This window comes from Zootoca vivipara, chromosome 13, assembly GCF_965207765.1.
Source record: "Zootoca vivipara chromosome 13, rZooViv2.hap1.1, whole genome shotgun sequence".
Lineage (NCBI taxonomy): Eukaryota > Metazoa > Chordata > Lepidosauria > Squamata > Lacertidae > Zootoca > Zootoca vivipara.
Genome location: NC_142596.1, coordinates 30,717,440 through 30,739,397, shown reverse-complemented (window position 1 = coordinate 30,739,397; position 21,958 = coordinate 30,717,440). Strand labels below are relative to the sequence as shown.

General features: G+C 45.2%; 1 protein-coding gene across 4 annotated transcripts in view; it reads left to right on the top strand.

Moving 5' to 3' along the window:
• Positions 1-21,958, top strand: part of CHTF18 (chromosome transmission fidelity factor 18) — a 39,824-nt gene that overhangs the window by 9,782 nt on the left and 8,084 nt on the right. For all 4 annotated transcript variants that reach the window (XM_035131917.3, XM_060282989.2, XM_035131916.3 and 1 more), the window contains exons 11-19: positions 412-535; positions 647-780; positions 1,970-2,063; positions 2,744-2,842; positions 3,473-3,603; positions 5,022-5,184; positions 9,320-9,544; positions 11,393-11,542; positions 14,024-14,154. In XM_035131917.3, coding sequence (XP_034987808.2) covers positions 412-535; positions 647-780; positions 1,970-2,063; positions 2,744-2,842; positions 3,473-3,603; positions 5,022-5,184; positions 9,320-9,544; positions 11,393-11,542; positions 14,024-14,154 — 1,251 coding nt within the window. The remainder of the gene's footprint in view (positions 1-411; positions 536-646; positions 781-1,969; positions 2,064-2,743; positions 2,843-3,472; positions 3,604-5,021; positions 5,185-9,319; positions 9,545-11,392; positions 11,543-14,023; positions 14,155-21,958) is intronic.

Here is a 21,958-nt window from a genome sequence, read left to right as displayed (position 1 = left end):
AGCAGTTCAGAATCTAATATTTGACAGCAGGAGCAGCAAAGGACGGCAAGGCAAGGAAGCAAATGTGTGGTTTCAGATGCACATGTTCGGATTAGATTTACATGGTAGGACATGAGAGGTGATAGGCTGAGCCAAAGGCTTCACCGAAATGTTGGGTTTTCAGCAGGAATTTTAAAGTAACATGAAAGGTGGCACTACGCAGCTCTCCTGGGAGACAATTGCAGGCCAGCAATTCTCTATCAGGCCCCCTCACCAGAAAAGGGGCCAGCTTTGGATCCAGCAGATGTTGGGAGATTCAGGACAGATGAAAGGAAGTACTTCTTAATGTTGAGCATAGTTAAATTATGGGGTTCAATTAGCCACTATTGGCGCACTTCTGCCAACCTTTCTGAGGCAGGGTTTTTGTTTCAGCGATGACCGTAGCCCAGATGTCTTCAAAACGCGGATTGAAGCAGCCACCCAGATGAAGTCTGTGCTAGGAGCTAACGAGAAGCCCAACTGCCTGATTATCGATGAGATTGACGGGGCTCCTATGGTGAGAGAGAGAGAGAATCTCTTCATGTAAGGTGGAGAGTGTGTGTTGGCCATGAGGCCTCCCCACCAAGAATTTACCTTTCCTTCTGTTCTGCCCCATTCTCTTCTTCAGGCATCCATCAACGTGCTGTTGGGCATCATCAACCGTAAGGCAGCAGAGGTGGAATCAAGCGGGACAAGCAGCAAGAAGAGGCGAAAAGAAGGGGGGCTCCTTCTGCGGCCAATCATCTGCATCTGCAACGACCAGTAAGAGTCCACCTGGGCAAGTGTGGCATAGTGGTTAGAGAGTCAGACTAGGACCTGGGGGAGACCAGGGTTCAAATCCCCACTGGGCCATGAAGCTCACCGGGTGACCTTGGGCAAGTCACTGCCCTCAGCCCAACCTACCTCACAGGGTTGCTGTGGGGATTAATTCAGATGGGGAAGAACTATGTACGCCACCTTGAGCTTGGAGAAAACAGTGGGCTATAAATGTAATCAAATAAATAAATTCACACGTATGGGAGCATGGCCACACTACCTGTACAGTGGCTGAAGCAAAGCATTGTGGGAATGACATTGGTCATCCTGACTGGTTACTGTTTATCGGTAGGGGCCTAAAAAGCTTCATTTCCCACATTAGGCCTGCCAGATCTTGGGGAGAAACGTCTCCTGAATTTTCAAAGCTGAAAAATCCCATTATTAGATTTCAAACCCTGAACATGTGTATCTTTTGTGTCACTCCCACCCACCCTTTGATTTCTGTATTCTTCTTTCTCTGGACTAAAAACTCCCTCTCCCCTCAGCCCTGACCAACTCTACTCTCAGAACCTTTTTGTCCACCACACTGACAGCCAGAAACTTGCACTACATACAAATTAGAGATGAGGAAGAATGGCAAACTAAGCTGTTGGACTATGTCGAAATGGCAAAACTGACCGGAAAGCTCAGGAACCAAGAAGACCAAAACTTCAATAAAGAATGGGGGGGAATTATAATTTCCTTGAGAGACCACTGTAAGCTGATGTGAACATTTGCAGGATTACAATAACACTTGTAACGTGGAAGATATTATGGACAAAATGGAGAGACATAAATTTTGGGTGATGAAATAATACGCAGTTGAAAAGGTTTATAATAGGACCCATGGAGGGGAAGGTGGGAAGTCTAGAGATTCAGAGAAATCTCTAAATATGGATATTGCAGTTTTGTATTGTTATAACTCCACACTTGTAAAATCAAAGAAAAATTATTTTGAAAAACAAATTAGAGATGAGGGTGCAAATGAACGGATTGCATTCCGAAAGCAATGTCCTAAAGCCCCGGCATGCTCTGTGATGAACAGATCTCATAAGTATCTGTGTTAGGCCCATCCATAGCTGTTGCAACTCAACCTCTAACTCAGGACTCCTTCCATTATTTCCCTGCCAATATACATCTCTGCCTCTTTTTCTAGGTATGTCCCTTCTCTGCGTCTGCTGAGGCAACAAGCCTTTCTTCTCAACTTCCCCTCAACGGCACCATCCAGGCTGGTCCAGAGGCTGCACGAAGTAAGACCCAAATCCGAAATAATTTATTCTTGCGTTTTCTTGGGGCTACACTTCCCAGCAGCATGAACTTTGTACCTGTGTCAGCGTTTAAAGAACTCACCTGGCCTGGTGGCTCTTTCTGTGGCGAGGAACATGGCCGCCAGGGCAAGCAATCCAGGGGAGCTTGGCAAAAGCTAGCTCACTTCTTCATTATGTTTCTTTATTATCCATTCAATTTTATTATTTTTAATAACTATTTTACACAGTTTACACTTAGGTTTTTGTTGATTAAGCAGTATATGTTTGGAAAGTTGATGCGACTTTTAATCTATTTTATTGTTTTATCTTTTCGGCAAACTGCTTTGATTGTTTTTTAAAAACAACAACAACAATCAAGTGGTATATAAATTTTATGAAATAAATAAATTTAGTTACTGTATATTCCTGCGTATAAGACTACTTTTTAACCCAGGAAAATCTTTTCAAAAGTCGGGGGTCGTCATATACACCGGGTCATATTTCTTATACGGAGAGTATATCCCAAACGCTATATTTTAACTGGAAAAGTTGGGGGGGGGTCGTCTTATACGCCCAGTCGTCATATACGCTGGAATATACGGTAAATATATATATAAAATAGTTAAATGTTCACATGGGCCATATGTGCAGCTGCCTCTAATTTACATATTTTTGCATTTCAGATCACCGTTAAGCAAGGCATGAAGGCTGACACAGCGGCTCTCTTGGCCTTGTGCGAAAAGGCAGAGAATGACATTCGCTCTTGTATTAACACCCTGCAGGTAACTTCACACAACCCACTTCATCAACTAGTGGTGAAGGAGAATTTCTATTTTGTTTGCATTTTAATGAGGAACCACCTCAAGAATCAATGCACAAACCAAAACATAGCCCTTCTTTGAAATTCACACTTGCCTGAGTTTTGTGGTGCAGTTCTCTAACAACAACAACAAAGACACAGAAGTACATATATTAGGGGGGAAATGTGTATAAAAGCACATATTTGGGTGAAAATTACATTGTAATGTGCATCGTTAGGGGGGGAATTGCTTTCAAAACAAAATTTGTGTAGTTATCAAAGCTTCATAGAAGAATGGGTTTATGAGGAGAACTTTGCACCAAATGCCAATTTTCATGAGAGAGAGAGAAATATAATAAATAAAATGGTAAAAATTACTTGTGACTGGCCCACGAGCATCCGGTGAGCTTTATGGCCAAATGGGGATTTGAACCCTGGTCTCTCCCAGGTCCTCTTCCAACATTAACCACTGCACCACATTAACACTTTGTTGCAAACTGATATGAAAATGTGGAGAACTGAAATTACGCTTAGTAAAAGGGGGAACTGGGAGAGTCCGAAATTGACAGGCCCCATTCCATGTATTCAAATCTCCCTTTGTTATCTTTTTAAGTTCCTGCATAGTCGAGGTAAGAAGGAACTGAACGCGAGGACCGTGCAGACTACGCAGGTTGGCTCTAAAGACCAGAACAAAGGCCTGTTCTCCATCTGGCAGGAGATCTTCCAGCTTCCGAAAGTGCAGAGGTGAGGAGGGGGAGCTTCCGTGTTTCAATCGGCAGGTCCTTTAGAACTTAAGAGGAGCCCTTTGGATCAGGCCAATGGCTCATCTAGTCCAGCGTCCTGTCCTCACAGTGGCCACACAGATAACTGGGGGAAACCAAGCAGGACCCGAACTATAAAGAGCACACACTCCTCTTGTGGCTTCCAGCAACTGGTATTCAGAAGCATTACTGCTTCCAGTAGTGGAGGCAGAGCATAGCCATCCTGGCTAGTAGCCATTGATAGACTTCTCCATGGACTTGTCTATGCCTCTTTTAAAGGGATCTAGGTTGGTAGCCATCTCTGTTGGAGATTCATCCCCCGTGTCTGCTGTCATGGGATTGTTGTCTATCACATGATGGTGTATGTTTTCATTCCACAGTGGGAAATGACGAAGACAGGATGTTTCTGTTACTGTGTTTCCTGTAGTGGGACTATTGTCCTTTGTTCTCTCTCTTTGCTGTCTGATGTGTGTGTTTAGATGTAAATAAAATAGATTAGCCATATGTTGAGTTGCTGAGGTCTGTTACGCAACTGCGCAAACTCTGCGGATCAGTAAGTGTGCTGATGTTTCTTGGCATCAGTCGCTGTGATGTTTGGGCTGAAGAAAGCTTTTGAAGATCCCAAACGATCGACCAGGAGGGAGAGAACATGCCAGTCAGGCATGTGTCTCTACCAGGGTCCTACTCGAGAGTAGGAGATCCTAACAATCACAGCTTCCTGCGGAAGGGAGTTCTACAGTTTAACTAGGCGGTGTGTGAAGATGGACTTCCTTTTATCCATCCTGAATCTCCACAAACATTCAGCTTCATTGGCTGCCCACCAGTTCTAGTGTTACAAGAGCGGGGGGAACTTATCTGGCCACTTTATCCATGCCAATTTGTCCCTTCCAAGATGCATTTTGGGGTATATTTTTTAATAGAAGTGCAAAATTGCACCAGGTTTTAAGACTGCAAGGAGTTTAGCAAGCTGAACTAATATTTCCAGACATGACACTTTAATTTGATTTTTTTTTTCATTATGTTATTTAGACCATTAAAAGCTGCAGATTCTTTCTTTCCCCCCCTGATGTTAGTGCATGGAGGACCTGTATTTGGTAGAACAGTGTGAGATAAATTTTAAAATTATTTATTTGGCAGTGCTTAAATACTGTTTAGAATTTTAAATGGTTTACGTAAAGTAGTATGCTATACAGCATTGATTCTTTTTTAAATGGTGAGTAAAAATTATGAAAATATAGCAAAAATTATTTTTAAAAAAACAAAATTACATAATGAAATCGCGTCTCCACATTTTGACAAAAGTTCACTGTTGCTTGATTTCCCCCCTGCCTTTCCCTCCCCACCACCATGGGGAAGCTTTAAACTGCATGACCTTCTTAACCCTTCTGCTTCTGTTCCAAGGCAGAGAATAGGTTTGGACCATTCAATTCCGGCCCACCTCCTTGCTAATGACAACCCGTTCCATGTGACCTCAGCTAGAGCTTCTCTTAATCCAAATGCCCAAAGGTTTCACCACATCCTGCATCTAAGCATGTCCTCAGGAGAACATGAAAAGCTTACCCAGGTATGTAGTTTGTGTTTCATTTTTCGCTTTGGTGTGAGAAAGCAAAATTCAGATCCTTATCTCCCTGTGTCCTTCCCACCCCCAAATATATATTACCAAGAGCTTGGGGCAAGTTAAAATACTTAAAAAACAGAAATCTCTCTCTCGCGCTCTCTCTCTCTCTATATATATATACTGTATATATAATTGTCCAGTAGCACCTTAGAGACCAACTAAGTTTGTTCTTGATATGAGCTTTCGTGTGCATGCACACTTCTTCAGATACAGAGGCATGCAAAATTATAATGTCTTGAAGACATTCAGAATGAAATCTAAAACTTAGAAAAACACTGCATGTGGATTTCAGCATTCCACCATCTTTCAAAAGCTTATTCGGTTAAAAGCTGTGATTCTGAAAGTTGGTCAGGCTCTGAATTTGGTGTATCTCATACAGATGAAAAGCCCAGAGCTGTAGGGTAGCCTCTGTGAATGCCATTCAGTGTTGCATCTGGGAATTGCAGTTCAACAAAAGATTACTGGCTGACACCTTGGCCACATTCACACCATACATTCAAAGCAGTATGGTACTGCTTTATGCAGACATGGGCTCCCACCCACCCCCAAGTATTGTTGTGAGTTTGTGGGGTGCCTGGACTCCCTGCTTCTAATTCATGGACACTCCTTCTAATTCGTGGGTGACAGGCATTGGATTTAGCATCTTAAAGTAAAGCCAGATTGACTTCCCATGTTCAAGTGATCATCTGGAATGGGCCATTAAGGAGAACAAAAGGAAAGTATCTGAAGAAGTGTGCATGCACACGAAAGCTCATACCAAAATAAAAACTTAGTTGGTCTTTAAGGTGCTACTGAAGGAATTTTTTTATTTTAAAAGGAAAGTGATGAGCCATTAGAAATATCACCAGGGAGAGCAGTAACTTCTTCAGATCGGAGTTAGTTAGAATACAAAAGGCTGCTGTGGCTAGGGGAGAAGGCAGAACCTCTTGGACTGTCAATGCTTTAAGCCCCTCCATCGTAGGCTAAGATGGTATATTGTTGTTTAGTCGTTTAGTCATGTCCGACTCTTCGTGACCCCATGGACCATAGCACGCCAGGCACTCCTGTCTTCCACTGCCTCCCGCAGTTTGGACAAACTCATGTTCGTAGCTTTGAGAACACTGTCCAGCCATCTCGTCCTCTGTCATCCCCTTCTCCTAGTGCCCTCCATCTTTCCCAACATCAGGGTCTTTTCCAGGGAGTCTTCTCTTCTCATGAGGTGGCCAAAGTTTTGGAGCCTCAGCTTCAGGATCAGTCCTTCCAGTGAGCACTCAGAGCTGATTTCCTTCAGAATGGATAAGTTTGATCTTCTTGCAGTCCATGGGACTCTCAAGAGTCTCCTCCAGCACCATAATTCAAAAGCATCAATTCTTCGGCGATCAGCCTTCTTTATGCTATACGTGTAAATAAATAATATATCATGAAGATGCCACAGTTTCTGTTGTGCCTCATTTCCAAAGGAAACATGAACCCTGTAACTTTGCACCACTCAGAAATTGGGGTGTTGTTGTTGTTTAGTCGTTTAGTCGTGTCCGACTCTTCGTGACCCCATGGACCATAGCACGCCAGGCACTCCTGTCTTGCACTGCCTCCCGCAGTTTGGTCAAACTCATGTTCGTAGCTTCGAGAACACTGTCCAACCATCTTGTCCTCTGTCGTCCCCTTCTCCTAGTGCCCTCAATCTTTCCCAACATCAGGGTCTTTTCCAAGGATTCTTCTCTTCTCATGAGGTGGCCAAAGTATTGGCGCCTCAGCTTCACGATCTGTCCTTCCAGGGAGCACTCAGGGCTGATTTCCTTAAGAATGGATAGGTTTGATCTTCTAGCAGTCCATGGGACTCTCAAGAGTCTCCTCCAGCACCATAATTCAAAAGCATCAATTCTTCGGCGATCAGCCTTCTTTATGGTCCAGCTCTCACTTCCATACATCACTACTGGGAAAACCATAGCTTTAACTATACGGACCTTTGTCGGCAAGGTGATGTCTCTGCTTTTTAAGATGCTGTCTAGGTTTGTCATTGCTTTTCTCCCAAGAAGCAGGCGTCTTTTAATTTCGTGACTGCTGTCACCATCTGCAGTGATCAAGGAGCCCAAGAAAGTAAAACCTCTCACTGCCTCCATTTCTTCCCCTTCTATTTGCCAGGAGGTGATGGGACCAGTGGCCATGATCTTGGTTTTTTTGATGTTGAGCTTCAGACCATATTTTGCGCTCTCCTCTTTCACCCTCATTAAAAGGTTCTTTAATTCCTCCTCGCTTTCTGCCATCAAGGTTGTGTCATCTGCATATCTGAGGTTGTTGATATTTCTTCCGGCAATCTTAATTCCGTCTTGGGATTCATCTAGTCCAGCCTTTCGCATGATGAATTCTGCATATAAGTTAAATAAGCAGGGAGACAATATACAACCTTGTCGTACTCCTTTCCCAATTTTGAACCAATCAGTTGTTCCATATCCAGTTCTAACTGTAGCTTCTTGTCCCACATAGAGATTTCTCAGGAGACAGATGAGGTGATCAGGCACTCCCATTTCTTTAAGAACTTTCCATAGTTTGCTGTGGTCGACACAGTCAAAGGCTTTTGCATAGTCAATGAAGCAGAAGTAGACGTTTTTCTGGAACTCTCTAGCTTTCTCCATAATCCAGCGCATGTTTGCTATTTGGTCTCTGGTTCCTCTGCCCTTTCGAAATCCAGCTTGCACTTCTGGGAGTTCTCGGTCCACATACTGCCTAAGCCTGCCTTGTAGAATTTTAAGCATAACCTTGCTAGCGTGTGAAATGAGCGCAATTGTGCAGTAGTTGGAGCATTCTTTGGCACTGCCCTTCTTTGGAATTGGGATGTAGACTGATCTTCTCCAATCCTCTGGCCATTGCTGAGTTTTCCAAACTTGCTGGCATATTGGGTGTACCACCTTAACAGCATCATCTTTTAAAATTTTAAATAGTTCAGCTGGAATATCATCACTTCCACTGGCCTTGTTATTAGCAGTGCTTTCTAAGGCCCATTTGACTTCACTCTCCAAGATGTCTGGCTCAAGGTCAGCAACCACACTACCTGGGGTGTACGAGACCTCCATATCTTTCTGGTATAATTCCTCTGTGTATTCTTGCCACCTCTTCTTGATGTCTTCTGCTTCTGTTAGGTCCTTACCACTTTTGTCCTTGATTATGGTAATCTTTGTACGAAATGTTCCTTTCATATCTCCAATTTTCTTGTACAGATCTCTGGTTTTCCCCATTCTATTGTTTTCCTCTATTTCTTTGCATTGCTCATTTAAGAAGACCCTCTTGTCTCTCCTTGCTGTTTTTTGGAAATCTGCATTCAGTTTCCTGTATCTTTCCCTATCTCCCTTGCATTTTGCTTGCCTCCTCTCCTCCGCTATTTGTAAGGCCTCGTTGGACAGCCATTTTGCTTTCTTGCATTTCCTTTTCCTTGAGATGGTTTTCGTTGCTGCCTCCTGTATAATGTTACGAGAAATTGGGGTAGCATGGAGCAATATCTTGGAAGCTGTATTTTGTTGAAGGCTCTGAGCGTTGTTAGGAATTTAACTACAATTCCAAGAGTGGCTTAATGGCCAGTCCTTCTCACAGGGAACTCAGGGAATTGTACAGGTGAAACTCGAGAAATTAGAATATTGTCGAAAAGTGCATTTATTTCATTAATGCAACTTAAAAGGTGAAACCAATGTATGGGATAGATGCCAAGCAAGATATGTCAAGCCTTTATTTGTTGTAATTGTAATTATTTGTCATTAGGCAAGTCAATTATAAATGGAATCTAATTAATGAAATGTAATAGCGATGTTTATTTTTGTATTATTGCAACTATTTGTTTTATTACTGTGGACTTTCCAAAAGAAAGCATTTGGAAAAATTAAAAGGAAAATAATAATAATAAGTTGCATTACTGAAATAAATGCACTTTTCAACGATATTCTAATTTTCCGAGTTTCACCTGCATCTCCATGGGGGGGGGGGATAGGGTGTCTCCTAACAAATCTCAGAATGCTTAACAAGCTACATGTCCCAGAATTCTTTGGGGTGAGCCATGACAAGCGCATTATGGTTAATGGTTGTGACTGTGGCTTGTTTCTGCTTTCCTTGGCAGGGCTTGTACGACAACTTTCTGAACATGAAGATAAAGGACTCCGCCTTTGACTCACTCTGCCTGGCCTTGGAGTGGCTGGGCTTCTCCGACCTGGTGAACAAGGCAGTCCTGCACAGGCAGAACTTCCAGCTCATGCGCTACTTGCCCTTCCTCCCCGTCGCTTTCCACTTGCTCTTTGCCGCTTCCAGCGTTCCCCGCCTGGCCTACCCCAACAGCCAGCACGAGGCATGTATTGAGAGAGGAGTGGTCGGGGGCAGAGCCAGGCATCACAAGCCAAGCAGTGGTGTCTTGGAAGGGGTGGGCAGATCCCGTGGGGAGGGTGAGAGATCACGGAGCTGGAACTCTCAGGGGGCCCCAATTGGGATGAAAAGGATGAGGCAGGGTGCGTGGAGCTTGTTGGAATTTACGCTTAACCATGCAGTTCACCTGCAGTCCCTTTAACCCTAGCATTGCCCAGATTCATGCATTGAAGAGATTGGCAGAAACTAAAACCTGACTTTGAGTTCATCCAGCAATGTGAGACTGCTCTGCACTACAGTGGTGCCTCGCAAGACGAATTTAATTCGTTCCGCGAGTCAATTCGTTTTGCGAAAAATTCGTCTTGCGAATCGTGGTTTCCCATAGGAATGCATTGACATTTCTTTTTTTGCCCATAGGAACGCATTAATTAAATTTCAGTGCATTTCTATGGGAAACCGCGATTCGCAAGACGAATTTTTCCGCAAAACGAATTTGTCTCGCGAGTCACCATCAGATCGCAAGACGCATTCATCTTGCGAAAAATTCGTCTTGCAGGGCATTCGTCTTGCGAGGTACCACTGTAGTTATATTTCTTTATGCTCTGAGGTACTACAGCAGGCATCCCCAAACTTCGGCCCTCAGATGTTTTGGACTACAATTCCCATCATCCCTGACCACTGGTCCTCGTAGCTAGGGATCATGGGAGTTGTAGGCCAAAACATGTGGAAGGCCACAGTTTGGGGATGCCTGTACTACAGTATTGAGAATCGGCCAGGAATCATTGCTTACATAATCTGTTACACACTTTGATGAACCATTAATAGCTGAGGAAGCCCTTCAGGGCGAAACAAGGAAATATCCTTGTTCTACCCTCTACTCTACCCAGTGCCAGCCAGCCTGTGTCTGCTACCTATGCTAGCCAACCTGTATTGTCCGCGACATTCCTGGAACTTTTCCTTAACCACGTTCAAGGACTGTAACATATAAACTTAAACAAGAATGTACAGTACAACCTCTACTTACGATCATAATCCGCTGGGCGAAACCGGATGCTAGTAGAGGCCCCATTGTGCACGTGCGCATTTGGCAGCGCACTTCTGCGCATGCGTAGACGGCGTCAGCCGCTTGTGCGCACACGCAGACGCAGAAGCCGCTTCCGCGCATGCAGAAATCGCAGCAAACCCGGTGTTTACTTCCGGTTTGCCGCAGTCACAACTTGGAACTTCCGCGAGAAGAGGCAGATGTAAGTCGAGGCTCCACTGTATGAAGAAAGGAAGAAATATATCTGCATTGGATTTAATTAAATAGGTTATATACCTTGCTTAAGGATTGTTTGTGGTGTACGTCCTGGACTTGATAGGAAGTAAACAGTAAAAAAAAATTGTTACAAACATTGCCACTCAGCCTGTTGCGCTCTGTATGTTGTAACTGTTGCATCTGCGTAACAAGGTACAGTATTGTACTGTATTTGCTTTGACCCTGAGGCAGCAAGGGCCATTCCTAGTTAATCCCGAGTCCAGGCTTGTTCAGTTTTCTCCTTGATCCTGGAGCTTACCAGTTTCCAAAGCTGGTGTACCGACTATTGTCATCGCTCAGTGGCACAGCACCTTGTTTTGCATGAAGAAGTTCCCAGGTTCAAGTCCCAGCATCTCCGTGGACAAATAACTGTCCAGGTACAAAGCAGTTTCCTTTATACCTGCATAAGTTCTTCTCTAGGCTGACCTTTCACATCTTGCGGAAGTTGCCCTGTCTGTCAACATTCCACGTCATGATGATAAAACATAACTTGGAGACTGACAGCTCACTAGTGCCCCTTGTTTTGTTTTTCTCAAGTCCCTGGTGAAGCTCACTCAGATGCAGAACCTCCTTGCTTCCATGATATCTGGGATCACGCCAACCTCCCGCAGCCGTGCCGGACCTCAATCTCTCGTCCTTGAGGCCCTTTGCCTCCTCTTGGAGATTATCTCACCGAAACTGAGACCGGTAAGGAAACCCTTCTGTTAGGACAAAATAAAAAAATCCCTTCAGTAGCACCTTAAAGACCAACTAAGTTTTTATTTTGGTATGAGCTTTCATGTGCATGCACACTTCATCAGATACACTGAAACAGAAGTAACCAGACCCTTATGTATATTCAGAGGGTGGGGGTGATGGGAATGGGTGATGGGCTGATAGGAGTGGTAAACCTGTTGATGACTGTTAATGACTGCAATTGGTCTTGCGGGGGGAAAGCAAGGGCTGAGGTGCTAAGGAAAGCTTGATCATGTATAATGAGATAAGAATCCTATGTCTCTGTTCATTCCAGGTGGCTCCATGGTACAACACAGCTACCTACCTGTAACCTTCTGTTAGGAGAATTTTATTTTCATCATCATATATGTGTGATTTATTGCCCACCCCTTACCCTGAGGTTCCAGGGCCGGTCACAGTCATTTAAAATACAATATTAACCACAGTTTAAAACAAATTACATTCACAGAAGTGGTCTGGGTCATAAAACTATAAATTTCATGTGTCAAAGGCCAGGGTAAGCAGGCACATCTTCACCATACCACCAGAAACTGTATAATGAAGTTCCCAGGTGCACCTCTGTGGGGAGGAAGTTCCACAACTTGGTGACTGTCACAGATTACACCCTCTCACTGGCCATCTCTACCCCGAGCTGTTGAAGGCGGCGGAACTGCCTTCAGTGGAACTTAGGCCTTAGGCCTCAAACATTCCCTGTGAATATGAAAACTGGGAATTTTGGACTACAACTCCCATCAGCTCTAGTCAGCACAGCCATTTTGACTGTGGCCATGCTCGCTGGGACTGATGGGAGTTGTAGTTCAAAACATCTGGGGGACACTGGGTTGGTGAAGGCTGCGTTCCTGGGCATGGCAGTTGATGTTAGTTTGGTGGGTCTCCCAATTCCACAGGCTTCATTTGTCACCCTTTGAAACACCTGTGTCCCTTGCCAGCTGCTTTGGTTTGCCACGTGAGGATTGCCTGCCCATTCCTGAAACAGTGAGCAAAGGACGCCCTCCCTGCCCAAGTGGGCTGCCAAGGCCATCCCGTCCCGTCCCGGTCCTCTGGCCTGAGCTTTACCTCAGGGGACCTTCTTGCATTGCAAGGCTAAAGGGGACAGTTACGCAAGTGCTGGCGGAAGCAAAGACCTGAAGGGAAACAATTAATTCCGTGGATGAGATCTGTACCCAAAAAAATAAATAAAATGACAGCAGGTGTCCTGTCTTGTCCTTCTCTCCCCCACCATCCTGTTTGTGTCACACACAAAAATCTTTTTGTGTATGTGTCTGCTTGGTGCCCATTGCCCTTCAAAATCACGGCACATGAACAGGCTGTTGGGAATCTTTGAAGGTCAAAAAAAAGGAGGAGGAGGCATAGCTTGCTTGAGTCCTTTGCCTCGTTGCTTACGCTGCACATAATGCTTGAAGCACTCTGAGGCTGGTAGCAGAGTGGCCGTTCTACTGGCACATCTGCATCTGATGGGCAGAACAGAACTATGGAACTCACTCCCGCAGGAGGCAGGGGTGACCTACAACTTGGATGGCTTTAAAAGAGGGTTAGAGGAATTCAAGGAGGAGGAAGCTGTGGGTGGCTCTTAGACACACAATGGCTATGGTCTGCCTCCATAGTTGCTTCTGAATACCAGTTGCTGGCGACCACAGGAGGGGAGAGGGCTCAAATCCTGCTTGCTGGTTTCGCATTGGGGCATCTGTTTGGCCACTGTGAGAACAGGACTTGATGGGCCATTGGCCTGATCCAGCAGGCTCTTCTTATATTCATATGTGATAAAATTCTTAACAACAACAAAACGGAGATTTTAGGGAAGAACAGCTCCCTAGCGCATTGGCCATGCTGGCTCTGATGTGAGTTGTAGTTCAGCAACATCTGGCGGGCCAGAGGTTCCCCACACGTCGTGCAGATTTGCCGGTTAAAGTTGCTCTGGAGTAAGTGGGTTTCCCAGTGGGTGCCTACATTTATTTAGAGGGTTTTTATACCACTCTCCAGCCAAAAAGGCTCCCAGAGCTTCTTACATACAACCAACTAAAACAGGGCAGTCTGTGCCTGTAAGCTTGCAATCTAAAGGACACGACACGAAAGGAAAGACAGGCATGGAGGGAAGAGGGGAAAAGCAAACGGGCAGGCAGGCAGCCATTTCCCCCACCCCACCCTGTCCTTGGCAGCAAGATACAACGAAGCTGTCCCCAGGCTATAGATTTGCCCACTGTGTGGGTCCTCTCTTAACTCTCTGGCCATATCCAGTGAAGGAAGGGCCACCCAAAAGTGTGTCTTACTCCTTATATAACCCACCAGTCCCTGTGCTCTGCAGGAGAGGGGCATGCTCTAGCAAATCACCGTATGCAGTTAGCCCAAGTCAGCCATAAGATGTTGCCTTGAGGTCTAGTAGCATGAAGTTGCAAGAGAGATTCCTACTCACTGTCTTCCATTCGCAATTTCCAGGTGAACACCCAGCTGTACAGTCAGAAAGAGAAGCAGCAGCTGGGGGAGCTAATCAACACCATGTTGGCGTATAATCTTACTTACCACCAGGAGCGGACCCCCGAAGGGCAGTATGTCTTCATGCTTGACCCGTGAGTATAAGAGCATCCTGTGAGTATAAGAGCATCGGGAGAGCCTGGTGGGGCCTGTCTGGTCCAACACCCTGTTTTCCTGTTCTGATGAGGAGCCCCCTAGTGGGACATGAGTGCAACAGCATTCTCCCTGCCTGTGATTCCCAGTCTACTGCCTCCAGCAGAACACTGTCATCATAGCTTTTGATAGCCTTATCCTCCATGGATTTTTTTTCTCCATTTATAAAGCCGTCACTACCTGTTGCAGGACCACTCTCCACTGCAAAGTGGGGTAAACCCTTTAAATATCCCGGGGTCCAGTTTCCCGCCACTTGTGAGTGGCAGCTGTTGGTATGAACCTGGGTTCCCCAGTACCACAGTGCCCACCATCTACCTTGGCATCTACCAAGGTTTTGTGCCCTTCTTCTTTTTCCAGACAGGTTTTTTATCATTTGGTGGGGGTTCCATTTCCCCCCCTCCCCCACTTTACTCATTTGGGTTGAAAGGCTTGCTTCTTGGTTGCAACTCTCAGTCTTTTTCGCTGTGAAATGGGTATCTTGTGCCCACAGCAGTTTCTTCTATTTCCAAATGGGCCCCTAGGCCCAGAAAGGTTGGGGGCGCCTGGTGTAAACTCTGCAAACCATCCCCCTTTAGAAAAGCATTGTGTTTGAGACAGAAACGAAAGCTCGGTCTCCATGCACCCTTTGATCTTGTTGCATTTCACACGCGGTCACTCGATGTTCTCCTCACGCCCATCACATGAGGAGCACCTAGCTCCATGAGCTCCTCCTTGACATTCACAATTCAGAGCATGGCCCACTCATCCTTCCTTGCGACTCCATTCTGGAAGCAGCATATAACTCGGAAGCGGAGTAGTCCTCTATTTTTGCAGCCCAGATTTTGCTGCCTGGGACACACTTGAGTGGAAGTCATGGGAGACTGAGCAGTTTTCCATAATTTATTCTAACCTTGCTATTCATGGGAGGGGGGAAGCATGCTAATTCCCAACCCCTAAACAGACCAGGACCTAGGAGACCAGGGTTCAAATCCCCACTCAATTGGGCCAGTGTCCCTGAGCCAGTCACTCACTCTCAGCCTAACCTTCCTCACATGGTCGTTGTGGGGATGAAACGGGCAGCAGGAGAAGTATGCAGGCCACCTTGAGCCCCTTGGAGGAAAGGTGGGGTATAAATGTGATAAATAAATAATTTAAAATAAATTGGCAGGTCTCTCTGGCTGCTGAGGTTTCGGCAGGCATGGTCCACCATTTCATCTTATGAAAAAGCTGGGAATCGAAGAATCTGAATTCTGGATTCAGAATTGTATCCAGTACCTGGGGAGTCATATTTTTATCCACAGTGCTTCCACGTTCTGTATATTATCTTAGGATTTTCACTTGGGCACGAGGGACCCTCTGCCTCTGAGCAGAAATCTCATTACCGATTCTAAGAGATTAGCAGGTTTTGTACAGAATTGCTGAGAAGCAGCGTTTAATCGCCTTCTGCTTTTTTGACCTTGAATGCCTCTGAAATTACCACCCCAAACCCTTGTTGTGGGTTTCTGACTACAGTGTCTTTCTTCCTCCTTTTTTATTGTGTTTGTTAATAATAATAATAACCAGTTAAAACTGATTTATCAGGTGATAGTTTCAGAAAAGACCTATATGGCACCAGCCCAGAGGTGGCATTGGCCACCATCACGTGTGACATTAGATAATCCAGGGTAGAAGAGAGACTCAAGGATTCTGCTTAAGCGCATGCACTCTCCTCTCTATCTCTCTACCTAAATTATCTGGGAGCAAGCGTGTTGTTTCCAGCTCTCCCTGAGCAGATGGTGAAAATATCCTCTTCGTTTTCTGGGTATGTCGACTTTAAACACACCACTTCTCCCTTCCTGTGATCCAGCCCCCGCCACTTCCTCTCCACTCACTTAATCAGGTTTGATCCTCTTTGACTTTCACCCCCAATCTGTCTTCTCTCTTCCTTCCTGTTAGTGAACGCATGCATGGGTGTGTTGAGTTTTGTGGAATTCATGGGTAGTCTAAGGAAGCGTTCTGAAGTTGTGCTACACTTCTGCATCTCAGTTCTTGTAGCAAAACCATAATGTGGGAGATGGCCCATATCAAGATTGTAAATTGACTTGGTCGCCTACGTTAAGGGGGAAATCGCCTTTAGGCGACTCTTGAAGCAATTAGCTTGACCAGAGTTAGTTAACTTTTTTCTGTTAGTTTCCAAATGGTTAATAGAAATGTGTTAAGCTAGGTAAGTCGGTAAAAATGAGAAATTTTACCAAGGTTGGCCTAGATCAGACATCCCCAAACTGCGGCCCTCCAGATGTTTTGGCCTACAACTCCCATGATCCCTAGCTAGCAGGACCAGTGGTAAGGGAAGATGGGAATTGTAGTCCAAAACATCTGGAGGGCTGAAGTTTGGGGGTGCGTGGCCTAGATGTTACAGTGACGAGGGTAAAAAAAAACTTAGTGGATTGTGTTGTTAATTACTTCCCACCCTCCATGGTCTAGATCGGGGTGGCCAACTTCCAAGAGACTGCGATCTATTCACAGAGTTAAAAACTGGCAGTGATCTACCCCCTTTTGGGGGGTTCAGTTCGAGGTTGTTGAGCTTTTTTTTTAGGAAGGAAAGCCCTGTTTTGGGGGCTTCAGGGCAAAGATGTAGAGCTTTTTTAGGGGAGCCAAAGTTGCTGAGCTTCTTTGGGGAGAGCCAGTGATCTACCACAGATGTCCAGTGATCTACCAGTAGATCATGATCTGGACATGCCTGGTCTAGATGGTTCAGCCTTCCCATACTCAACAGTGTGAGAAGGGCCATAGTTGAGCATCTCTCTTTGCCTGGAGGAGGTCCCAGGCTCAATCCCCCAGATGGCATCTCCAGACAGGACTGAGGAAAAGACTCCCTGCCTGCCACCACAAAGAGCTCCTGCCATTCGGTGCAGACAGTACTGAGGTAGATGGATCAATGGTCCGACTTGATATAAGGCTGCTTCCTGCGTGTCTTAAGGCTGGTGTAGGGAACCTTTGGCCCTCCAGATGTTGCTAAACTACAACTCCCAGCATACCTGGACATGGACTAATGGGAGTCATAGTTCAACAACATCTGAAAGGCTACTGGTTCTCTGCAGCCCTGTAGTAAATAGCCAGGGTAGGAGGGTCAATTGCCTTCTGATATCCAAAGACCTAATCACCTAGAGGCAACTCCTAACTCACCCCAGGTTAGAGTGGGGGTTTTCCGCAATCATCATGTCAAAACTCAAGCTGGATTTCCCATTGAGCCAAGTTTAGTTTTGTTTTCTTCTAAGCCACCAGTCCTAACACAAGACTTGCCTTGGGTGCCCCTTTCACTCAAATTGTTAATGAGAAATTTTGCCCTTGATTCGCCCGTCACTATAAGTAAGAAACAATATCCCTCCATTCTGCAAAATCAGGTTCAAGGTTAATACAGCTGGGGATGTTTTTTCCACTCCAAATCCCTTGCATTCATTCAAAGGGCTTAGTGGTTTGCACTCATGTCTGCGTGTTCAGGGGATGGGAGAAATTTGCATTTTCTTCTTTCCTGTATCATATCAGCTCTCTTAGTTTGGGTTTCTGCACCCTGATCTCTATCAGATATCACTGAGCTGCCCTCTTTCCAGGAACATACTAAGTTTTCAGAGCTCCCCACCCTTTCAAGGCATGGATATATTTCTGCCCTCCTCCCACCCTTGCCGTCAGCCCCCCTGCTGAGGGGATCATCAGGGCAGACTTCTGATTTGCTGCCTTCTCCTGCCTTCTATTCATATTCTCATCATTGGAATCTCTCCCCGCTGCTGGGCTCAAAACCAGCCTAGCCAAGATTGTTTGGCTCTAATCGGATTAGAGGAAGAGAAAACAGCTGCCTTTTGGCTTTTGACGGAGAGGCGCGAAGAAGCTGAAGATGCCTCCGGTTCTCCCCTCCTCGTCGGGCCGCTAGGATGCCAGTGCGCCCTCCGCTCCTATGTTTCAAGCCCGCTGCCAGGAGACTCTGTTTGTGACTGACTGGGGGGTGCCGCTGGTGATCGCCCTACTCCTCCTCGGCCTAATCTATCTGTTCATTTACCTGCCAGCCAGCCTCCAGCAGTCGTCGTCGGTGGAAGAGGCAGTGAGGAATTTAAGCGACAAGTACACTTACAACGGGGTGGGCTTTGTCAAGCAGTGAGGTCCTTCTAAGGGTCGCCCCTCCACACGCAGGTCCAGAAGGCGCCAAAGCCCACCGGTGGGCCGACCCGTAGCTCTGTTTGAGGCCAAAGAGCGGCAGGCACAGACCTGAGCTCAGCAGGCAAAACTTCCACTCCGGTTTCGGATAGAAAGAAACGTCTGCAAGAGAGCCGTTCTTCCTCGGAGCAGCTGCATTTTGGGGTGTCACGCCAGAGGAGACCGGCGGGTTTCTTCTTCCGATTGGCTGACCCAGGAGCCAGGTCTCTGAGCCTCGCTGCTCCGTCGTCTTACTTTGCAGGGTATCGTGGAGGAAAAGCTGAGTCTCGCCAGCAGAAGCAGGGAGGAGGTGCTCTGTTTGGGCATTTCGTGGAAGGAAGAACTCGCCAAGACATTTCGTTGCGGGAAGAGTTGAGGGGATTGGTGCAACCTGGGTGGCTGGCATCACCGAGAAAGGCTGAAGACCCGTGTGTGGAAAACCTTGGCTCTTCAGAGGCAGACAACAGCAGTTGAAAAGATACTGGTCCTTGGCTTTTTGTAACAAAGTTTTCTGACTAAAAATGGCAAAATATGTTGTGTATCATTTGGCCGCAAGAGGGTTTGTCTAATTAATGCATAGCTGTGGTTTAGATTTGCTGGATTTTTTTGCACAAACTTGTCAGCTTTGCTGTGGTTATGACAGTGTTTCCTAAAAGAGCTTTAAAAGTACCATTTCTTTTTCCTGGGTTAAACTTTGAGGGCGCGTACCATGCTCTTTAGACCTGAAAGGATGGTTCTTTTGGGGGAAAGCAAAAGCAAATCAGCTGCCTTCAGAGGATCCCACCCTGTGTGTTTCTGCATGAGTCACCAATCAGGGAAGATTCTTCGTTTGGAAGGAGGCAAGCCCAAAGCGCTGACTCATGCAGAGGGGCACCAGGCAGACTCCTCGAAGGGTGGGTAATTCCGCCACGATGGAGCTGATAGAGTGATAAGATTGCACGATGTGGGACAGAATTTCCCACCCTCGGTGGAAATTGATGGCTCAATTTGAAGGAGCCGAGACAGAGCAGCAACTCATTCAGAGACACTGCAGGTAGCCTCTAGTGCAAAGGGGTCCTTCGGATTCATAGGGGGGCCCTATTTTAATTATTTCTTGTGACACAATTTTTGTGAATTACTTGGGTGAAAGTGCTAGTTCTTTTGCTCCCTTCCAACACTCCTCTGAGTTTGCTAGTATGCTAAGCCTCCTGATTCTTTTTAAAACTGGAGCTCTGCCTGTCTGCAGCAGGTGTCGAAATGAAGCAGTTGACGATTCAGTGTTTCTTTCTCAAAGAGATAATTAGATTTGGTTAATATCTGGCACATGCAGCATAGTAGATAGGTTGCTGCTTGTTACCATTTCTTCCTCTTTAACGTGGATTAGTCTCAAGATCTAAGAATCTAGCTTTGCTTGCTTTATTTTATATTACCATATTTACCCTAGTCTTGAGGCGCCATCAAATCTAATGCACACCTCAATTTTCAGAACCTTGGAACCAAAAAAGTAATTGGTGGCGAATGTAAATGTGTCATCGAATCTAATGCACACCTTACGTTTTTGCAACATAATTGGGCCAAAAAAAGGTAAGCATTAGATTCGAGTAAATACAGTAAATTAAAAAGCAAAGTTTTATTCCTTGGGATGGAAAGATAATCTGCAAAGCAGGCAAAACGTGTCTGCAAAAGTTACCTTTGTGTGTTGTGGGAATACTTGCCTCTAGACAATTGGTCTTACCATGGTGTCCTAAGTTAACGGTTAGGATTGAACTATTCAATGCATTGGCCCCCACAAGAGGAGTGAAGGCCGGACGGGTCCTCTTTCCAGATTTATTCCAGATGATGCTAGACTGTAACTCACATAATCCCTGACCTTTGGTTACTCTGTCTGGGGATTATTATGGTTATTTTTATAATTTACTTTCCCTTCACCCTAAAGTCCCAGGGTGAATTATAACAATTAAAACATAATGTTAAAAGCAGTCTTAAGCAACCTGGAATCACAGAAACAAGGTGGGCTCTAAAAATATACATTTCAGCTCAAAGTAAAGGGATGTGTTTGGCTAGGAGTTGTGGTCCGGGACTGATGGGAATTGTAGCTGGAGGACACCAGTATGAGGAAGGCTCTGGAAAGCCAGCTTCTAATATTTCACAGTGCCCATATTTTGAACTATACATCTCAAGTGTCAAAAGCCAGGTGAAGGGGGGGGTCCTTCAGCATTTCCCAAAAGCTGTATAATGAAGGTGCCAGATGCACCGCTGTGGGGAGGGAGTGCTACAACTTAGGGGCCACCACAAAGAAGGCCCTCTTCAAGCCCATCATCGCCAACCGCACCCTAAACTTCTGAGGACCAAGGAACTACCAAGAGAGCCCCCTTAACTGAGAGGGTCAGTAGAAAAAGAGGCAGACTTTCAGCAGTAGAGAGTAAATGTTCTGAGGAATGCGATAATAATTACATGCAGCAGATGTAGTGGTATTATTATTAATGCAATGTTATTCATCATATATTTGACGTGGGTATTTCACATTCTCTGATCCGTGGCTGAGTACTGAGTACCTGACATGATATTGGATCCGATTCTTGACAGCATTTGACTCTGACATGCTGGTACTTCTAGTATTTGATAGCAGGCGGTTTAGGAGTCATTCTGCCGTTAACCAGACTCCAATAATAAGGGAAGACCACCAAGCATATTTGGTTGCATTTCATGTAATGAAAGGCTCGGTTTCAAATCACAGCAAAATTTTGACATCTGAGTTCGAGAATCAAAATTCCAAATAGTTGGCTGGATTAAGTTGGTATGATTTTTGCTATACAATTTAGTTAGACTGTTGTTGGAAACTGTCAAATACATGCCGGTATCCTTCTTGCCTGTACGCTGCCCATTTTGTTGTTAGCTACCAACTCATTATAAGTCAGGCACTGTTAAAAAGTGATCTGTGGTGTAGATTCTTCCAGCGTCTAAGGCTGATGGAGAATATCAAAGATTTGCTAAATGCTTTCTACATTGCAGAAAATAGTATCAAGAGTATTTGCCACCCAAATTCACATGCGAGTAATTTTGAGGCGCATTTCACCTCCACTTCAAAACTGAAGTTAAAATTCCACACTTTAGAAATCTCAAATTTCTCACTAGGTGTTTTGTTTTTTGCATCCAAGGCTCAAATGTTGAAATTGTGTGTGTTGTCAGGGTTGTCTCTATCCACTTGCTTGCTTGGCACATGCAGTAGTGACAGCCCTTGCATTTCAGGAGCTCTGCCTTCTTTCTTTCTGTTTGCTGTATTAAAAATGATTTCCTCCCAAGTCTCTGCTTGAAAACTCTAGAAGACCAATAAACCTTGCAATGTTCAGCCAAGGCTGCCTTGTCAGTGTCTGTCTCAGTTAATTCCTTTAGCTGTGCCTTGATTAGCAGTAGCCTTTTCCTTTCCTTTCTTACTCTTAACACCTGGTGTCTTCATCTTCTGGAGAGAAATTTTGTAACGGTTCTTTATACAGCGCACATTTTGATTTCTTTCAAACTTGCAATTCCAAAAACCAAAACCAAGTTAAGAAGTGGGGAACAAATGCCATTGGCATTATTATTTTTTCCTTTTGAGCCACGGAATGCTCACAAACATTCTGA